Below are 21,867 nucleotides of genomic sequence, written 5' to 3'. Positions count from 1 at the left end.
CTGTTCACATTTCAAAATGGGTTTGGTATAAAAACAGTATTACATCTGTCTAACCACGAAAACTGTCTGCTAAACTATTACAATCTATATATAGATATTATTATTATAATCATATCACAATCTACTCAGAAAAATTGAGTAACGTTGTGATTTTTTTTTGTTTGGATAAATACTACCTACTGTAAATAAAATGGACAATTGACTACCTAGATTATAAGATTTTTTTATTATCACGTTGGTCGGTCGCAACACATAGTGGCCTTTTTTCAAAGTGATTTTTCCAAATTTTCTGTTTCACATAGTTGCATAAAGGTTTGGAGCTAGCAATATCCTATAACAGTTATTCCTTTTTAACTATTAAAGATACAGTTTACTAGTTTGAATCTTCCAATTTCAAATAGAATTGGGCCGCTAAGAGATAACAGTGGAGGAGTATCGACTCCGTTACTAGCATTTTTCAAACAGGTTTTGCTCGGAAACATATACTTTGTCCTTCATGTACGCCGCTATGTGTTGCGACTGATTATTAATTTTCTATGACCAGTTGCTATGTGTGTTTCTACTGAGAACATTGACTGTGTGTCGGCTTGATCATCCAACTCGGTAGAAACTGCCCATACCATTATTTGCCATCGACATGGCACACCTAAATCAATGCTTCTCTGCGTTGGTTTTTACAGTGGTACACACTGTGAGCATACACCATACTGGAAAAGTTCTCTCAGTGGAATCAGCAATGTGCTATTCCATTTAAAATAAACACTTCTCATGTGGAAGATTATGGAAAATATCTCACATATGGGTAGTATGAATTTGAGACGGAATAACCACATTAGGTACAAGTGAATTCCATTCACCCTCTGAGAAATATTCAACCCGAATCTTTGAAAGAGGGAGAGTGAGTTTCAAGTAAAGTTGGTTAATGTGCCAATTCTATTTGAAATTCACACTCCCTCTGTGAAAGCTATTTTCACAGTGGAGTGTGGACCCCCATTTGGTCACATTCAGCGTTGACCATGCATACCACGTATGCAAAAAACGTAGATCACATCTTACACGGGGGTAATAAGTACAAATCAAATTCCACCAGGCGAAGCAGTGACATCAATGCGTCGAGGCAGCAGTTTCGCCCATGCATCTACGTGGCATCTGTAAATGTGTACGTATACAACAGCGATACCAGCAAATGCTCACAATTTGAAGCTGCACCCAATGCGCCTCACTGATGTCCCTGCCTCGTCAAGATAAAAAACAGTATACCAATTTACGTACGAGCTACCTACAGACTAGGCCTGGCATTTTCGGGTAATTTTGTACCCGGGTACCCGCCCGCAATTTTCGGGCGGGTAACGGTACCGAAATTGCAAAAAAAAAAAATTTCAAGATATTTTATTATTTTTTATTATGAAAATTGATAATTTGTATTCATGTCATAGTCTATTAATGATTTTTGGTGCCGGGAGGTATTTCCTACCGGGTAATGTAATCTCGAGGCGGTACCCGTTTACCGACCGAAAATGCCAGCCTTACTACAGACCTCCTACATACAATTTGTAACTGATTGGACGTATACAAACTCCTCAAATAAATTTCCCTTTGTACAATAATACAACATTCTGAAAGTAAGGCCAAAAAAAAAATATTGTTGTGTTGCCCTCAAGTGAGAAAATGGGAAAGTTGGGGCGGACGGTCGGATTTTTTTTTTTTTTTTTTTCAAACCTTCAGTTCTTAAAAATCTCCTCAAATATTAAATAATGCTTCTTCAACTCTGGGATATTTGTCAATTCTGACTTCTGGATACCTGTTGGACATCAATTAAAGACTAGTCTTTCAATAAAATATTAATTTTAAGTGAAAAACATAGATTTTTTGAACAAATCTGTAAAAATCATCATTCAAAAAAAAAAAAAAAAAAAAAAAATGCCGACCCTGATTTTTCAGGATTTAGGACAGGGCGTTTGAGGGTAACACAACAATTGTTTTTTTTAGGCCTAATGGCAAATTTAGTCTCATTGTTTTATACTCCCTCCCCCTGGAACACTTGGGATGTGAACGATGAATTCACGTGGCACGAGTTTACAAATTGAGATGGGTTTAAAGCAGACAGGTCGGGGGAAATTGTCAAGTTTTTATCGATGCAACTTGGGAAACACTCGCTCTGGGATATGAATGAATTCATGTGGTACAACTTTACAAATAGGTTTAAAGCAGACAGCGCAGGGAAAATTGTCAGTTTTTGTCAATGCTGAAACCAAGAGTTTCTGTTAGGCTATTCCACTTGAAATCCACACTACCCCTGTTGAAAATTAAGATACTATCTTGCACAGAGGGAGTATAAGTTTCAAATAGTATAGCAATTGGGCAACTTCCATTTGAAACACTTACTCCAGTTATGGAAGATGTAGGTAAAGCCATATACAGCAGGGAGTATGGGTTTAAAAAATAATTAACCCCAGCCAATTCCATTTGAAAAACACACTCCCTCTGTGAAAGACTTTTCTTCAATCTTCCACAGGGGTATGATAGATTTTAAATGGGAACAGCTCATTTATTAGACAGTCTGGGACACCGCCATGATTTGTTTTGATGTTCAAGGCAGGCAAAATAATGTGGCTTTGGATTATAATGTGCCTGGCCCGCCACAATTTTCACTGTGTAAACATATGTGTGCATGTCTTGTATTGTGGCGATAACATGTGACTATGCACTACACGTACAAACCTTTATAAATTATCATTTGGAACCCAATGTGACAATACAATATGGCAGGATTCTGCACAGGGCTTTCTAAAATGAACTCTGTTTTGAAATTTGAAAATCATCATATCTATAATACATATAAATTTGTTGATTTTAGCAAATACAAAAACTGAAAAAAGATTTTGCAATACTGAATTTGTTATTATACATATATTGGGAATTATTTTGTACACGGATAGTTAGCACTTTGCATACGAGGCAACTTTTTAACATCTGAATATTCATACAAAGATTTTTGTGTTAGTTTACCAAAGCCGAATCGAAATGAGGGAATACTCAAATACCAGCTTATGTACATACAGAAATCATATCATCATAAAAATTAATATCATTTTTGTACATGTACAGACAAAAATGTTACGATGACGACAAAGCTTACAAGATCCCGTAACGGATCAGTGGGTTGAAGACAAGGCCACATTAAATAAGTAGTTTGTTTGTCACTTCTACAGAATTTGGAAAAGGGTTTGGAATTTTTACACAATTCAGTATATCACGTGTATAAGGAAAATAATTTCACAGTTCTTTTCATAGATCATTAGTGGGAACAAACTGTATCTCGATTGCTCAGTGCCAGCAGTGGGTAAGTGCAATAGCAGCCACGTGTAGCTGCCATGTGTAGATGAGTACTATATACTGTGTGTAAATTACCAAGTGTTCACAGGGCAGCTATTGCACTTACCCACTTCTGGCACTGAGCAGTCGATCTATTCAATGTGGCTTTGCCGTATTTCATATGCCACACAATCGACGCCAAGAACGTTGCGTACCACCTGCAATAACATGTGACCACTGATGCACACAAAAGCGCCCCCTGTTGTTGAAGAGTATACGCCAATCTGGAGAATCCTGGTTGGCTCGGAAGGATATGCGAGTTGAGTGCTGCGACGTTGGGCAGGGATAGAGAGAGACATTGTGTTGGATCGTTCTTTTGTTTGTACACAGATGATTCAAATTGTTGAAGAGCTAGCTAGTGAATTGTTTTTGTGTTAGCATGGACATCCTTCTTTATTAGGTTGTTGGTCTGTGTTCAACTGGTTCCCTCTTGGCGCTGTTGGCTTGTGTTGTACTCCTGACTCGGCTGCATTCAGGTCCAAACTGTATGTACAAAGTGAAAGGAACAAAGAATTAAAAATGGAGCTGGCCAATGACTGGAATTATTTTTCATTACTTTTCTTCTTCAGCTGATACTGATCATTTTTTAATACAATGTCCAAACACAACTTTAAAAACAATTTAAGCTCAATGGTTGGAGAAGATCATTATTGGTGAAAGTTTACATAATTTAAGGTATACAAAGAATATATATCCCACTGGTGCATTGAGATTTGCCAATAGCTATAGCCAACTCATTATCAAGCCTCTTTACCAAAATAATCGATTAAATAAAAAAAACAATTCTTACCTTCCATCTTGAATATTCTGATAAATTTTCTTGGCGGTGTCCAGAAAAGCTTCTTCTACATGTTCACCTCTGTCGAAAAGATAAATGAGATGGATGAATTTCAACATTCAATACACTACCTAGAGAAATAGTAGCCCCTTGCTCGTAGGTGAATAATGAGTCTACATTCACGAGTCCCAAGGTCTGCTCGTCCTAAGGCTCGCTTCTCTTTAGGGCCGCTACAAATATTTGCTAGAACCCTAATCCTAAAACCTAATCCTAGACCTTGTAAACACTAATTCTAAACACTAATTCTAAGCCTAACCTTAGGACTAAGTGTCTTGGCTCAAGTTGAGAGTAACGCCATGTTGGATTTTGCAATGGCAGATTAAAATCAATGTGTTTCTGCGGTTACGTCACCAGCGTATGGACAAATCACGCTTCTACTCATGTTAATACGCCTCACTGTATTAGGTTAGCGCCAGTGCTGTACGGTGCGACCATTTTAGTCGCATTGGTGACTAGATTTTTTCTGACTAAACTAAACCTTCAATCCCTAGTGCAAATGGCAACTTGAAAGGCTGCTAATATGCCAGTATCAATAAACAACCCGACCAATAAATTCTGTTTCCTATTCAATTTTGTTGAGTTTATTGAGCCATATCTCTGAATAGGTCCTGGCGACTTAACACCTGGTTCGGGGTGGATGGTCACTTTTACACATGTTTACAATGTCAGTTTGCCAGCACATTAACGTACTGTAAGTGGCATTACTCTATGATGTAAATGTGCTGTAAATATGCTGTAAACTAATTCATCTTCAAAATATGACATCACAACTTTTGATGAGAGAAATAACAGGACTTACGTCTTTGCACTAGCTTCTAAAAATAAAAGACCATTTTCCTCTGCAAATTGTTTGGCTTCTTCGTATGTTACATCTCTCTGCGCATCCAAATCACATTTGTTACCAATCAGGAAGATCACCTGGTGACGGAAAAGAACACACATTTAGTATGGGTCAAGATGGTCTCATATTCGATGGCATAATTCAATAACTCCCAGTACTGATCATGGCTCAAAATCTGACCTCAAGTTGTAGAGTATGAGTTTTTGTACCCAAGTCATATAAAGGTTATGAGATAACCCTAACTTCACAGAGGCTTTTTGGCAGAGGGAAAGGAAAAACGGAAGATGAAGAGAATTTTCATTTTTGAACCCCGACTCCTTGGGTGCTAGACACACGGATGGCCATACCTTGCCACGGGGATAACCTGGGCCGGCCAAGCTTTCTGTGCCCATATGTACTTTTGTATGATGACGCAATCCAAAAATTTTGTGTACTGTTCAAAATGTTTTGTAATCACTTATTTCTCAGTTTTGCAGATGCACCCAGTCACATCCATAAATACGCTGGCGAAGTTACGTAATAATCGGATTAACTACCTTAGCAATAGGTCAAAACAATTTTTGAATATACCGCGCTGCACTGATACGTTCAAGCATTACCTCTGCATTGAACCATATCATGCTGATCACTTGCACCTGTAAGATTAGTATCTTTGAAAAGACCTGTATTGTATTCAATCTATGATTGCAGACATACACAGGTGATTAGTTCAACCTGCTTGTAGTGCAGTGCGATATGTTCAAAATTGTTTTGACCAATTGCTATGGTAGTTAATCCGGTTAATTACGTAACTTCGCCAGCGTATTAGTACTGACACTTGAAAAATGTTTGTCTCTCTAGGTTGTAAATGTTATGTAGGGGGGAGTGCAATCAGTGCATGTACTTACTGTGTTAGGATTAGTAAGATTTCTAGCATCTGTAAGCCAACTACTGAGATGATTGTATGTACTCCTCCTTGTGATATCATACACCATCAGTGCCCCTGCTGCCCCTCGATAATAACTCCTTGTTACTGCCCTGTAAAAAAACAACAAATCATTTGAGACAATTAGTATTTAAGTTTTCCAACAATTTCCCTCAAATCAACATACAGCTGTATGTCTACATTTGGTTGGTGTGTGAAACCTTCTTTATGACGCACTGCCATTTGGCTCCCAGATAACTTAGCTGTCACACGATGCTTTGCATGAAATGACCGCAAATTGGAATGTTGCATAGCCTTTTGTGTTAAACAGAAAAGCAATTTTTGCATCCAGTTTGGAAGCATGCTGGAGAATGGTGAAATGTTGTTAGTATCATTGCTAATTTACATAGAGCAGTAGGCTTAGAGAGAAAATCAATCTTGCATTTCTCGCTGTGAATCTCGCTTTTTTAGTGCTTTTCTCGCTTTAAAAGATTTATTTCTACCACGACTGTGTGTTTCTGCGGGTGTTTCTGTGCCGGATGTATGCCAAATTCAAAAACCATTACAATTGAATAAGCTTAAGTTTGACCTGATTTTCCAGCCAGATTTTACAAAACAGTCCAAGCAACATCCAAGCAACAATACAAGTACCGTACTGACGCGAGTATAGTCCCACCTTCGAGTAAAGTCCCACCCCAAATTTTCGAAAAATTTCAGAAATTTAAAAAAAGTTATTTATTTTTTCTTCTTTGAAATTGTCCCAGGACCTGGACCTAAATGCTAGGATCATTCATGGTTGGCCTAAAAAAAAAAAAAAAAATTTCAAGATGTTTTGTATTTTTAATATGAAAATTGATATTTTGTATTCATGTCATACTCTATTAATGATTTCAAGATGCATTCAAATTCAATGCATTTTGAAATCATTAATAGAGTATGACATGAATACAAAATATCAATTTTCATATTAAAAATACAAAACATCTTGAAATTTTTTTTAGAGGTCAACCATGAATGATCCTAGCATTTAGGTCTAGGTCCAGGGACACTAAAAGCTTCGAAAAAATAAAAAACTTAAAAAAAAAAAATGTTTTTTGAAATTCGAGAATAGTCCAACCCACCAATTTTGAAAAATGTTCACCCAAAAACGGGGTGGGACTATACTCGCGTCAGTACGGTAATATTCTTTTATTTGTTACTCGTTTCAACCATTCAGTAACTATAAGAGTATATTTCTTTTTAAGCTGACTTATGAGAAATTTTTTTGCCCATTATTGGTCAGCCTGGGCGTCAGGCCGGCTCAGTGTTTTGGTTATAAATTCAGTCCACAGACTATAGAGGGCAGTATTTTTTTTATTTCATTTTCGCCAATTTGGGGTATAAATCGCATTTGGCCCATTTCACGGTTAGGCGCCACTTTTTGATTTTCAACGTATCTGGCCTGGTGTGTAAAAAATAATGGGGTTACAGAATTGACTGTTGGTGATTTTTCATTGTCTCTGTATAGCCTACCTCCACTAGCTTAATCGGCCTTTCTGCTTTTATCTTTCAGGGGCGCAGGGGTCAGAAGTGGTCAAAACCACATTTTACTAGCAACCTAAAACAGACATTTATTTTCCAATGCTGCCACTTTTAACTATGTTGAGCCTACCAGCTGCTTTTGTTGTTTTTATGTAATGAACAAGTTGCACTATACAGCCATACATGAACAAAGTAGTAGTCGTCAGTTAAACTAGCATGAGAACCATTTAAATTTCTGAATTCGGATGTGACATTTTCCGTTCACATCTATGTACCTTATTCAATGTGGAATAGATCGACTAATACTTTACATGAATGGCAAACTAGTGTGTTTTAGTAAAGTTCAGAGTCTTGTTACTATTTGTTGAACAAATTACACTTGTTGCTCTTAATACGTAGATACAGCGATATTTTGAATTTTTGCCAACAAATTCCGTTCACAATTTTGTCACATCCGATTAATTTTCCAAATAGTATAATTTATTAACAAATAAGTGGCAGAATTTGTTCTCCTTGATTTTTAAAAATCTCCTGCTATGAGCTATCTAATGACACAATTTAATGAAAACTCCTTCATCAACTTAGCTTGCAGATGTCATTTCAAAGTTTCCGTTCACATGTGTCACATCCATGGTACCTGTCACATCCAAAATAGTTTCTTCAAAGAACTAAGACAGGTATGGGACTAGGATGCCAGTTTGAAGTTATTTCATTACAGGTTTGTGGGGGATCAAAAGGCACAATAAGTTTTTAATTCAGCATGCCTTCTTTAATTGTGACAGGAGATTCAAAAGCTTCAATTTCCGTTCACATGTCACATCCTCAAAATTAGTAGTTTGTAGGCCAAAATACTTAAACAACATGATATTTGTCTTTCTAAAATAGGTTTATTATTTCATACATGTCACATATGATTATTTCATGGCTTTGTTGTTGTCTTTTAGGGACAGTTTTGTATACAATTTACAGAAGCGGATGTGACATTTTCAATTGTGAACGGAATATTTCAGTATTATAAACATTTTGCTTGGCAAAAATATAAAGGGTCAGGAAAAACATTTTAGCATTGCTCAATTCAATAGAATCTATCAAAATATATGGGTTAGAAGTGCTTTAAAGCTTATATTTTGACAAGCAAACTGTTTATAATAATGAAATATTCTGTTCACAATTAAAAATGTCACATCCACCTCTATAAATTGTAAACAATGTTTTAAAATGAACACTAACACAGGTTAATATGTTTCAATATATCCCATTTAATTTACCGAGTGTGTGAAAACTCTTTGAATCATTATTTTCTGAAACATACTCTGCTTTACAATGTGTGGTTTCCGTTCACATTGACATCTGTCACATCCAAAATTGCACAAACATAAGAATCTTGAATTTGACCTGTGCTTTCAAACTGGCTGATATTATTTGTGAACATTACCCATATTATGACCATCAAAGCTGTGAAATATCAGAGTCATTCATTGATTATTAAAATTGTTGAGTAAACCTTTTCATGTCAATTTCCTTTTTACCACAAAATTACATGTAAGTGGCCATAAATTTGTCATTACACAACAAAATTTGCCCAAATTTGGTCAGAAGAGAGCCTATGACATACTTGTTTATTTTAAATATCTATTATATATGTATTGGACAGTAAAAGTATAAATATTCACTACTCAATATTTATCAAATTTGTTAAAAATTACATAACATGAGATAATAAATTATAATTTTCTTCAAGAAGTAGAGAGATTTAAGCTGGGAAATGATATTTTTGATGAAAATCTGGTCTTATGTGGAAAAGAAAACCCCAATTAAATGAAATTTAATCCATTTTGAAAATTTCAAGTTTTTTTCACCAAAAGTGGCGCCTAACCGTGAAATGGGCCATTTTGTAGTTGCAATCCTAAGCCTATAGATCAGGTTCGAAACCGAAATGAGTCCTCAATCAAGTTGAGTTGGTATCATAAAACCATGACCTACCCTCTCTGACAAGTGCTCATGAAGCCAGTGAATCTCAGCTTTTCGCAATCAGTGGACTTGCAACATCACCAGGAAGGAGTGATCACTGAACTTATGAAAAGGCTCAAGCTTATCATTACACAGCTTTATCTTTACACAGCAACCAAAACAATTTTCTCTAAAGAGGTGAACCTTGCCAATTGTCTGAACTTTTTTTATTGTTACTCTCTCTTTCCTTTTAGAAAGTTAATATATTTTGGCAGCACTTTATTAATTTATTCACTTCCTCTTTGCAGGGTTTCATTTCCCTTTCAAAATGTATTTCCCTTAAAATCTCCTGCCCATAAGTTGTACAGCCCAAATGTTGCTTAAATATACTGCTGCCCATCAAGCCTTAAGTTGAGCAAATAACAGTCTTGATATTTGAAATGCATACTTATGTCACTGCAACATACATGTATATGGGATATCACCTTTGGGTTTTATAGCCCAATTAACTAGTAGATTACACATCTTGTGACAACATTCTTGATTCTCAGTACCCTGCATAGTTAACCTTCTGACTGCCACTTGGAATGGATGACATCAAATTTACAAACATTCATTCAAATATTAACACCAAAGTTTCATGACCTATGCCTGCCGATCAGATAGTAAAAGGGGAAAATTTCGCAGGGGTTTAAATTGGGGGTTTAAATATTGGAGTTCCAACTGTGAAAATAACACCTTGCGAATACAACAATGTATTACAAATATAGGGCAGGACTTAGCAAAAACATTTGCGAAAATGTTTCTCTTACTCCAAATCACAAAAATAACTGCTCATAAAAATATCCCCTTTTATAGTATATGAAAACAGCAGACCACTTCCATGGAAACTTTGTTGGTACAGGTCCAAAACTATCCCATAATGTACTATCCAGATGATAGGCTTAACCCTAAATGCAAGAAATGGGCTCTTCCAGTTAAAATCAGCCATACCCCAGTGGAAGATTTAAGAAACTTCTAACACAGAGGGAGTATTGTTTTCAAGTGGAATTGGCTTGGGTCAATTATACTAAAATACATACCCCCCTGTATATGACTTTGCCAGGCCCGTGCACGGGGGGGGGCATCTTGGTCGCACCCCTCCAAATTTGCCAAAGTGTACAAAAAGTCCCAAAATTTCAGAATTTGCAAGCGTAGAGAGCAAAAAAATCAGGTTTTTTACTGTTTTTTTGTCAAAAAAGGCCCAAATTTTGGAAAGAAAGTCCACTTTTCACTAAATCCCCCCCCCTTGGAGAAACAGTCCACTTCAGCACCCTCCCAAAAAAAACAATCCTGCGTACGGGCCTGGACTTTGCCTATACCTCCCACAACTGGAGTACTTCAGATGGCAAAATGTCTATTCTGTTTGAAACCAACACTCCCTCTGTGGAAGACTTTCAACTAAATCTTCCTCATGGGGAGTGTGGATTTCAAATAGAACAGCCCAATCTGAATCTGTGATCATTTCTTGCATTTACAACAAATACACCACAGTTAAATCATATCAGGGACTGATAACCTTTCCATTCTTTGAAATCTCACATTTTTTCATATCAAAGTTATGCTGTCAGTGTCATGAGGTAACAATTGCTTCCTAAATTATTTTAAAATTCCAGGAATAAGGGGAAGGGTTTCTGCAAAAATAATGTGATCTAAACAAGCCTGGAAATAAGCGGATGCGGGGAGCAAATTTGCCCTCGTAAAGCCACCAATTGCTCCTGGTTCTTGTACAATTCACATGAACCAGGAGCAATTTTGCTTCTGGTAATCTGGTTCCAGTTTTTGCACTTGATGCAGTACTTAGTGCTGGAATGCTATATTGTATATGCAGAAAATTGAAAATTGTTCCTATTTCTTCAAATATTCCTCCTGGTGCTTGTAAAATCCCAGTGAACCAGGAGCAATGTTCAAAAAACAAATTGCTCCTGGTTCCAGTCTGCTTATTTCCAGGCTGGGATCTAAAGAAAAAATATTACTTTTCCCGATAAAATATAGCAAATACAGCGCGCATCGCGTTTAAGTTATATGCGTAGAATGTGTTACGGTACTTGACCCATTATTGCAGAATAGAAGGCTCTCATGTGATGTGTTTCAACAAATCAGAGAGCGCGATTCTGAATAATGGGCAGTCGGGTAATACAAATAGAATAAGGTTTATAGGGTTAGGATTCAGAGATAAGGACCAGGGATTAAGAATGAAGGTTTCCTTACAGCTAAAGTGAGGGTTAGGATTAAGGTTGGGCTGTTAAATGTCACAATTTACTGACCTATATTTGTACTTTGATTTTCTGTCGGACTGGAACGTCAACTACATGTATTCCAGGGTTATGGTTAGGGCCAGTGTTATGATTAGAATTTACTCACCTAAATCTTTCTTGTCCTGCAGTGTCCCATATTTGTAATTTGATTTTCTGTCCTGAGACTTCAATTATCCTAGTTCCAAATTCAACACCAATTGTATGTGGACAATCTGCCATAACTGTAAACATTGCAAATTGAGACAAAACATTTAAAAGTCTAGCAAAAGGACAGATGATATGGCATTTGACATGTACATGTATGTGAGACAATTATAGTATACAAATATTAACTGTCTATGAGTGTGATGGTGAAATATAATCACGAGGTGAAAGATGGATTGTTCCATTCCACGAGCCGGAACGGGCAGTGGAATGGAACAATACCTCTTTCACCAAGTGATTATATTTCGACCATTACACCTAATTTAAGACAGTTAATATTTGTTTTATATCACTCATGCATAAATTCTATTACTAAAATACTATTTAAGGTAGGAAATACATTTTTTCATCAACATAACACCATGTTTTGCCGTGACATATTTCACATTTTGGGGTCCACCCAATAACTAAATCGGCGAGTCCAAGAGTCAGCGCACGGCTCGGCGCAGGCGCACTACGCCAGAGCACATGATGGTAAAGACTATCACACGGAGAGGGTGATAGTAAAAATGGCAAATGGTAATCAACCAATGAACTGTCTAGAATTTATGTATGAGTGATATAATTAGCAATCTCGGAGGGTATTTGGCAGGACTCGGACTGTGAAACTCACTTGGATGGTTACGTTTGAAACAAAACACTGAGTATCGTGAATTTGTCAACTCATGCAGGCTGCCATCTGGGGTGCTTTCGAATGTAGAGTCGATGGCCGCCACCATCTCCCGAACATGTTGTCATGTCCAGTGCTCACTTACCACTCGGTACAAAATACACTTGGTTGTGTTCCAATTACGCAGCTTACAATAGCTTACAACTGCCAGTTTCAGAAGGGCTTATTTTTTCCATTCCCTTATTTTCAAGATGTTTAAATTTCCATAATTTGATTATCAATGGGTAAAAGGGATTTTTTCTTCCACACAAAAAAAATAAGGAATTTCCAAGTTTATACATGTACCCATATTTCTTGCTACATGTATGTGGAATCGGACAGCACTGAACCAGCCCTAGTTCCAAGGAATTTATAGAGTAAAATGCCAAATTTGTCTTGATTCTGTATAAACTTTCTTACCGTATTTCCTCGAATAAACGCCCCGTATGCGTTGCATTTTCCAAGCGGGGCGTCTATTAGAGGTCATTTTTAGCACAACAATTCCCGTTAAAATCATTAGGTAAGCTTAAAAGTCACACTAAAATGACGAACTGTGAACCAGAAACACTGACTTTTGGTTCACTTCCAGGTTTCCGATGCAGATTTTCGCTAATTATTGCTGCTATTACGACTATGTGAGCAACTTGGTAAGCTTACTACACAAGATAGCATGGAAATATCTGCATTTTTGAAACATCTTGGTTGAAAAAAGTGGTGGGGCATTTATTTGAGGGGGGGGGCGACTATTCGAGGAAATATTGTATTTGGAAAGATCAGCATTCTGTCTAGAGATTTGTAAAACACTGTCACAGATACTTACACTTTTTTTCTGTGAATTGATGTAGTAAGCATGATTTGCCAACTCCCATATCCCCGATGATAATATATTTGAAGATATAAGAGTAGTTATATGGCCCTGCAGCCATGGTGAATTCTGTACAATACTCAACTAATTATAAACACCTGTTATGTAGGAAATGAGAGAACAAAAAATGGAAACATTTTATAGATTAATGTGAAACTAGAATAAAGTGGTACATAATTCATTATTCCCATAGACGTATGCTAGATGATTTTCAGCAAAATCTGATGGGGTGACCATCCAAGATTTTTAAGCTTTAAAACAAAGTATTCCTAAGTATATCAGTCTTCTTCACTCCGATTTGTGCTAACCTCTCCGTATACATTTGAGGACAGCAGGAAATGGGGGGATCAACTCATTTATACAAAAATAACAAGATCATGCAGAACATTATGAAATAATTATTATCGTCACCAATTTGTTAATAAGTCTTTTTATATAGTATCTCCTGAAGTTAATTTGTTCATCAAATAAACAATGTCTATCTGGTGAAAGCATTTTGGCTATAGGTTACACTTCTAGTCTACCCTGATATCCCAAAGGTACAAAATGTATAATTGAAATAATTGGATAGAGCAAGGGTCAAAAATCTGTATATTTTTTATGCTCAAATATTAAGATGTTTTTTTATAATAGTTGTCAAGGCTTTCTACAGTTTTTGAAGGCTTCAAATACAAAAAGAAAGGTTTAATAATTTTGCAAAACAAATTTTCTTTCTGGTTTTACTTTTAGTAATTTGCACAATAAAAAATTATTTTCAGATTTTGCAACTTGAACGCGGCAAACAAGTCATAACGCAGAATCAAGTTGTTTCAAGGGCCTTACAAAATGTAAGTGCAATTTTAACATCATTTTGATGCAATTGAACGTTGTGATCGGCTGTAGCTTACTTCAAAAGTTCCATTGCTTTACATGGTGTAATGCTTCATTGATTTCTACTAGATTTTGATACGGTAGTCTAGCCTCAATTGTGAAGCTTTAGGCTATCGAAGCTCGACTTCTTGAGTAAAGAACACAAAGCCCGGCCTAATGACGCTCAGACTAACAGGGCGCTTGTGTTGTTCAGAGCAAGAGAGTGCTTTTCTTTTCTGGAAGCCAGTGTTAGCCATTTGCGCTTTGCGTGACTGACACATGCTTTTGTGAATTTAGGCCTATATGTATGCAGATGTAAATCAGGACAGGATCATGTTTATAGATCTATGTGCGCAGTTATCAAAATCTAGGCAAGAATTATTCGGTTTTTGTTAGGCCAAGTAAAAAAAATATAACATGTATATCGTTCAGACTTTTTCAAAAATCGGTTTGAGAGGCCATCCGTTCCCACCACACATCAGAAATTCATCTTCACTTGCACTGTTCAAGAAGAAACTCAAAACTCATCTGTTCATACAACTCTATGCATCCTGACTCACGAACTGAATTGTCTGTTTTTCTCCATGACTATTTTCAAAATGTGAATAGTGTGTTTTAATATCGTGCAATAGAGTGTATGCAATAAACCAACCGGAACGGTATAACAATTGAGATGGCAGCCATGTTGGAGGACAGTTCTAAAATAGCTTAAGATGACAGAGGGACAGGTCTCTAGATCGATTCCACATCCATTCATACCTATCACCTGTTTTAATGTATTATCATGCGATTTGCCCCGTGGCACCTTATGGAGGACAGAATTTTATTTAAATGAGGATGGCTCTGTCATGAGTGACGTCGTATTGCATACCCTCTATAATGGCCGAGTTATACTTGCAGAATACAGCTTTTTGCTGTTTTTAATATATAGTTCTTTTGTATAAGTTGTTTTTGTATTGTAATTAAGGGGGCACTACACCCATGTGGTAAATTTGTGTCTATTTTTTGCATTTTTCTCAAAACTAATAACACACTGGTAACAAAAGTTATGTATATTATTGGGGCAAGGAATCCAATTACTACACTGAAATTTCAGTGACTCAAGACAAGCGGTTCAGTATATTATGATAGGAAACGAGGTACATCCTAGCGGTACCTTATTTCTTATCATAAATAACAAACCACTTGTCTTGGGTCACAGAAATTCCAGTGTAGTAATTGAATTCTTTGCCCCTATAATATACATAACTTTTGTTACCACTGTGTTATTAGTTTTTGAGAAAAATGCAAAAATAGACTAAATTTATCGAGGGTGTACAAATGTGTAGCTATAGTACCCCCTTAAAGTATTTTTAGGGCTTTTCACATAATTATTTTGTAAAGCGCACTGTTACGCTCCGTGAAGTGTGCTTAATAAAAGTGTGTTATCATTATTATTATTATTTTTTGTATTTTAATATATCAATTTTTTACCATTCATTTCTGTGTCTTTGTCAATATATGATAAAAATGGGGAGCAAGGGTGAAAATAAGTGGGATATGGGAGCCGTTTAGCTCCTAGAAACCCTGAAATGGCCCCTGGTCCCATCTAAATTTAAGCTGACCAGGGGACACTTTTCTTCAGAAACTGGCCCCGGTCACTACACGCAAAAATTCAATTCCATAGCCATTAATGCATGATGAACTTATCCAGAACAAATATTAGCCCCTTGATGATAAGAAGTGGTCCCTGGTTCCATGTTAAATGAAGTGAACCAGGGGCCATTTTGTGTAAAAAGGAGCCCCTGGTTCATCATTTCTTATTTTCACCCTTGATGGGGAGGTCCCCAATATTTTTGTTATTTCCCCAAATCCCTCCCCCTAGCTTAAAGAGAGTGTTTGCAATGTGTTTATTAATGATATGAACAGAACTTCCTAACATGTCTTTTCATTACAACAATTTTCGAAACAAAGTAAAGCGATGCAGGGGCAAAGAAAAAAATAACAAAAATATGTCAAAATCTCCAAAACGTGAGGGCGGGGACGATTTATTTTACTCGACCTTACTGCCCACATTTATATATAAAGTCCCGATCGATTACGTGGCGGGTGTACAATTACAAATGTGTATCAACGATTATACACATGTACACCCGCCAAGTAAAAGCACAGCATGATTGACAGGTTGCGTATAAATGTTGTTAGTCTAGCAAATCGCAGTCCGCTTGCATTTTTTGCACGCTTGTAAACACTCAAGACACCTGCTTTCAAAAAAGAACGCCATTTTCCTCCTCAGGCTCTGATATTACCGGTATCTGATCAACATTTAAGAATAAGAGAGCACCATGTTCGTCTTTCCCCACTAGGGACAGTGTTGCTGAACTGTTACTGTATTCATCTAGTGCCGTCACGCTGCCTTTCGTATTCGCCAAGGAGGACAATTTCGACCTCCTCATTTGTTTACAAACAGAGAGGTAGACAAAAGGCCTGTCAAAACTGTTCCGCTTGTCCAAACACTCAAGTATCAAAAGGATGGTCCACAATAGAGTGATTCACGCAACATGAATAGGCCAAGGGGATTAAAAAACTGTGAAGTAGGACCATGTGCTTCTTTTGTCCAATTTGGCATCAAGATTTTGAATGGAAACAGTTCAGACCCAGAACACGATCATGTCAGAAATTTAATTAATATTTTGTTCTGGGTCTGATTATTCGGACTAAGAGAGCGCCAATCAGGGCTGTCAACTTTTTGGAATTGCTTGGCGTGAGACAGAGGCGTACCGGGATTTGTGTGAGATTTACTACCTAGGCATGAGATTATACTACCTTGGCCAGTTGTAGTAACTACAAATTTCGAACGTTTGAGGACTTGTTCTCAAGTTGTAGAAGGTGCCATAGGGTGGCTGGAGTCAGGGATTGAGTTTTAAGGCGTGCGAGTGCGATTCGCACGCGCCGCACGCCTGAAAATACGCCGAGGGTGCGATTTTTCGCACACCTAAAAAAAAAAAAAAAAAAATTTTTTTTTTTTTTTTTTTTTTTAAGTTTTTTTATTTTTTATTTAGAATGTCCCTGGAACTTAAAAATGTCCCTGGAAATATTTTTAATTTTTTTTTAAAACTTGAAAAAAAAATTACAAAAGATTTAAAAAATTATAAATTCATGTTCAAAATAGGCAAATTTATAATTGATGTTCACATTACAACCTATTTATGAAGTAAAGAAGCATACAAAACAAATGCATTTTAAAATCATTCATAGATTATTATGTGAACATAATTTACAAATTTGCCTATTTTAAACAAGAATTTATAATTTTTAAAAATCTTTTTTTAATTTTTTTTTTAAATTAAAAAAAAATTCCAGGGACATTCTAAAGTTCCAGGGACATTCTAGGAAAATTCTAAAAAAAAAAAAAAAACTAATTAAAAAAAAAAAATTACAAATGACACTAGCAATAAGTCCAAAGTCCAGGGACATCTATGCAGTATACACCATTCATTACCCCAGAGCTTTTACCATGGCCATTTAAAAAAAGTACATGTATGTTGTCACAATTGCTAAGTTTTAGCTGAAAATGAAATCATAGTCATACACCAGTTTTGAAAAAAGCACACCTTGGTTTATTTAGGTGTGCGATTTGCAGCACACCTAAAAGCACACCTCGGGTTATCCAGGCGTGCGATTTACAGCACACCTGTCACATTGCAAAACTCAATGCCTGTGGAGTGTTAATTATTTTCATTATAAATGTCGCAAAATATTAATATTGAAAATAATTAATAACCTGTTTCACCTCTCCATATATTCATACATTGCTCACCTGTGTTTTCATATCATATTTTGTGGTGAAAAATGATTACAAATGTGTAATTTGCAATCATTTTTGGAGCAACGATTTCTTCGAACCGACGGCTAAGTGTGTATGTGAATGCACATTAAACACATACAAACACATACACAGCACCTGTTGGAACTCCCGGTCGGAGCCGGGAGTTTCGATTATTGGAACTGTACCTTGGCATGAGACCATGAGAAAATGACCCAATGCCCAATGTGTGAGACTCACGGCCAATGCGTGAGAGTTGACTATACGTCGAACAACTGAATACATGCACAACGTACGGACCAATATATTTTTGTAAACATTTTAGGCCTATATCAAAATGTATATTTTCGTACAATTGTACAACTATCGTTTCTACCCTATGACCTACATGTGTATAAAACCTCTACGACCAGGTTGTTAAGCATCGAGCACGCTGACTGGCTTAGCAAATATCCAATTATTTTTGTAAACCAATCAGGTTAGACGTACTTTACTGGCGGGTCACATTAATTCATACCGTAAAGGCCGTCGCCTTCATTGATTGGCTAACGATTGCGATGAATGGTGTTTGCAACCAATCACAAAGCGGGTTACAAATAAATAAAGGCGCCCATCGGAAATTTTGTGTGACGTCATGCCACGAGGTAGCGGATGAGGCTTCGCTTTTCTGCTAGCTTTAAAAGCGGCGAGTGGTATAAAGTCAGTTTCACAGCTGTGATTTATGGAGCATATCATAAAATCTCTGAGCACATACACAGCGGATTTGACAGATAAAAATGACATTTGCAATTCTGAGCAACGGGATTCCATGAAATTGAAGATTATGTAAGTTATTCTACAGGATCGGTAATAATTAACAGCTGGTCTGCAGTATTTGAAGTGCATATTGAAGTTTGTAAGTTTGTGACTTTGTATGTTTATGTGCAATAGATATTACAGGAAGCTTAAATTGGCACGCTTTCCTGCAATTTGTCTGTCGCTTACGAAAGTTATTGGGAGTTCAGGGCACGTCACACCATCTATGGTCACACCGAGTGTGACGTGACCTCGCTGGGCATAAGAGTTGACAGCCCTGGCACCAATGTTCGTCTTTCCCCACCAGGGACAGTGTTGCTGAACAGTCATGACAGTGTATTCATCCAGAAATCCACTAAATACATATGTATAGACTAATATTAATAGTTAGTTGTTCAGCTCAGTCTCATTCATCATAGTGGTCATCATTCATGGTCATGTGATAAGCACCATTCTATCACTGACGTTTTATACACAATTGACAAATGCACACAAATTTGACATTGATCAATTTGATGAGACAGTCTCAGTCTGTGCGACTGTTCATAATATGCATGCATGACACAGAAACACTATTCAATCAATAGTTACCGGGTGCCTATTTGTGGGAAACGTCTCATAACTTTTAAAAGACAATATTCAACAATTTTACACCGTATTTCATGTGTATTTTGACACCCTGCAATTGGCACTTGTTTTTGCTAAATATTTTTAAACATTTTAATGTTTATCGTGTTGAGACTTGTGCGCACGTATGGTCAACTTTGTCGTTCATTAATGAGCAACTTACAGTTTTAATTCCGATTTGATCTACGTATTTATGTTCTTCGGTGTCTTGTCTAGAAGAGTCATCAAAAAATTTGTTCTTAAAACTTTGCGTCTCACGAAAAACCGGCTGGTAAACATACACAGTCAGGAGGTGTGAGGATGCGGAAGAGCGATGACCTACTACCAAAATGGCGGATGCTACATTGGCTGGTATAGAATGTCTTTGCAATCATCCAATTAACATAGGTTGTAAAGGAGCCAAAGTAGCGATGAGCACCTTAGGAAAAACCTTTGCGCTGACGTCATTCAATCAATCGTGTATATTTTCTGCGTTGATCCACTGATGACAAGTCTCAAATTTATGGAGGACAATATTTTCCTTCAGGGGATTTGGATGATTTTTGAAATGAAGATGACTATTATTATGAAATCAGAGTCACAGTACTTTATAATGCTTTCTCTTCTGGTCAACTGAATATAAACGTTTTGCTTATAACGTCCCCCTACTGCACTGCTTCATACTAAATAAAAAAATAATAATAAATAAATAAATAAAAATAATGAATAAATAAATATAAATAATAAATAAATAAATATAACTAACTAACTAACTAACTAAAAAAATCCATACGAAAGATCAAAATTTTCAATTGATCGTCGGCTTTTCATCCCACCTACATACACTTTAAGTATAAATCATCAGATTTATAGTTTACTTCGAGTAGGCCTACTGTTAAATATCAAAAATATCAATTTTTTAATCATTTGCCATAAAATGTGTATTAGGCCTACATTGCAAATTTCAAAAAATCAAAATTATTTTATATCAGAAGGACATTCTTTGAATTCAGAATGCAATTCGACATGTCTGATGAGCTCTAATGTCCCACAATACTGTCCAAACGTTCATACCCCATCCCTTAATAAATAAATAATAAATAAATAAATAAATAAATAAATAAATAAATATAACTAACTAAATATATAAATAAATGATTAAATAAATAAATAAATAAATAAATAATATGTAGATAGGCCTAATAAATAAATAAATATAACTAACTAAATGTACGTCATCCACCAGTGGAGCTCCTGCGCCCCTCCGCAGAACTTCCGGTAGTGGATGTTCTGCGCTCGGGGGCGCAGAACATCCACTATCGGAGTTGATGCGACCGGGCGCAGTCCCTTATATGTAACGGTGGATCATTGCTGCGCTCGGGCGCAGAACATCCACTGTCGGAGTTACTGCGCTCGGAAGTAAAATAATAGATTTTCGTATTATAATAACGGTGGATCATTTCTGCGCTCGGGCGCAGAACATCCACTGTCGGAGTTCATGCGCCCGGGCGCAGTCCCTTATATGTAACGGTGGATCATTGCTGCGCTCGGGCGCAGAGAATCCACTGTCGGAGTTGCTGCGCTCGGAAGCAAAATAATAGATTTTCGTATTATAATAACGGTGGATCATTTCTGCCCTCGGGCGCAGAACATCCACTGTCGGAGTTATGCGCCCGGGCGCAGTCCCTTATATGTAACGGTGGATCATTGCTGCGCTCGGGCGCAGAACATCCACTGTTGGAGTAACTGCGCTCGGAAACAATATAATTCATTTTCTTATTATAATACTGGTGGATCATTTCTGCGCTCGGGGGCGCAGAACATCCACTGTCGGAGTTGATGCGCTCGGAAGCAAAATAATACATTTTCTTATTAGGCCTATATTAATAAATATACATGCGTATAATAACTAGTATTAGGCCTATTATAACTCCAAATTGAAAGCAAAATAATACATTTTCTTATTGAAATTACGGCGGATCATTGCTGCGCTCGGGCGCAGAAAATCCACTGTCGGAGCTTCTGCGCTCGGAAGTCAAATAAATTATTTTCTTATTTTATTAATAAAATATAATTATGCATGCGTATAATAACTAATATTTTCTTATTATATTAATAAAAATAATCAAAATAATAGATTTTCTTATTATAATAACGGTGGATCATTGCTGCGCTCGGGCGCAGAACATCCACTGTCGGAGTTGATGCGCCCGGGCGCAGTCCCTTATATGTAACGGTGGATCATTGCTGCGCTCGGGCGCAGAACATCCACTGTTGGAGTAACTGCGCTCGGAAGCAAAATAATGGATTTTCTTATTGAAATAACGGTGGATCATTTCTGCGTTCGAGCGCAGAGAATCCACTGTCG

The 21,867-nt window shown here is 36.8% G+C and overlaps 1 protein-coding gene across 1 annotated transcript; it reads right to left on the bottom strand.

Moving 5' to 3' along the window:
- Window positions 1-1,747: 1,747 nt before the first annotated feature.
- LOC140137401 (ras-related protein Rab-14) lies at window positions 1,748-19,854 on the bottom strand. The gene is made up of 7 exons (XM_072159045.1): window positions 19,684-19,854; window positions 13,400-13,542; window positions 11,833-11,947; window positions 5,942-6,071; window positions 5,013-5,131; window positions 4,166-4,234; window positions 1,748-3,858 (listed from the first exon to the last, which is right to left on the bottom strand). The coding sequence occupies exons 2-7, from the start codon at window positions 13,503-13,505 to the stop codon at window positions 3,750-3,752; spliced, it is 648 nt and encodes a 215-aa protein (XP_072015146.1). The 5' UTR covers window positions 13,506-13,542; window positions 19,684-19,854; the 3' UTR covers window positions 1,748-3,749.
- Window positions 19,855-21,867: the final 2,013 nt, after the last annotated feature.

This window comes from Amphiura filiformis, chromosome 17, assembly GCF_039555335.1.
Source record: "Amphiura filiformis chromosome 17, Afil_fr2py, whole genome shotgun sequence".
Classification (NCBI taxonomy): Eukaryota; Metazoa; Echinodermata; class Ophiuroidea; order Amphilepidida; family Amphiuridae; genus Amphiura; species Amphiura filiformis.
The sequence above is the reverse complement of the archived record's forward strand: the minus strand, read 5'-3'. Positions and strand labels throughout refer to the sequence as shown.

What these genes read in the sequence shown, in the direction of transcription:
- LOC140137401 (XM_072159045.1), bottom strand. Translation starts at nt 13,505, where the DNA reads ATGGCTGCAGGGCCATATAACTACTCTTATATCTTCAAATATATTATC. An exon ending in GCAGGACAAGAAAGATTTAG is followed by an intron (nt 6,072 to 11,832) that starts GTGAGTAAATTC and finishes GTTTTTTTACAG; the next exon opens with GGCAGTAACAAGGAGTTATT. An exon ending in ATCTTACTAATCCTAACACA is followed by an intron (nt 5,132 to 5,941) that starts GTAAGTACATGC and finishes TTCCGTCACCAG; the next exon opens with GTGATCTTCCTGATTGGTAA.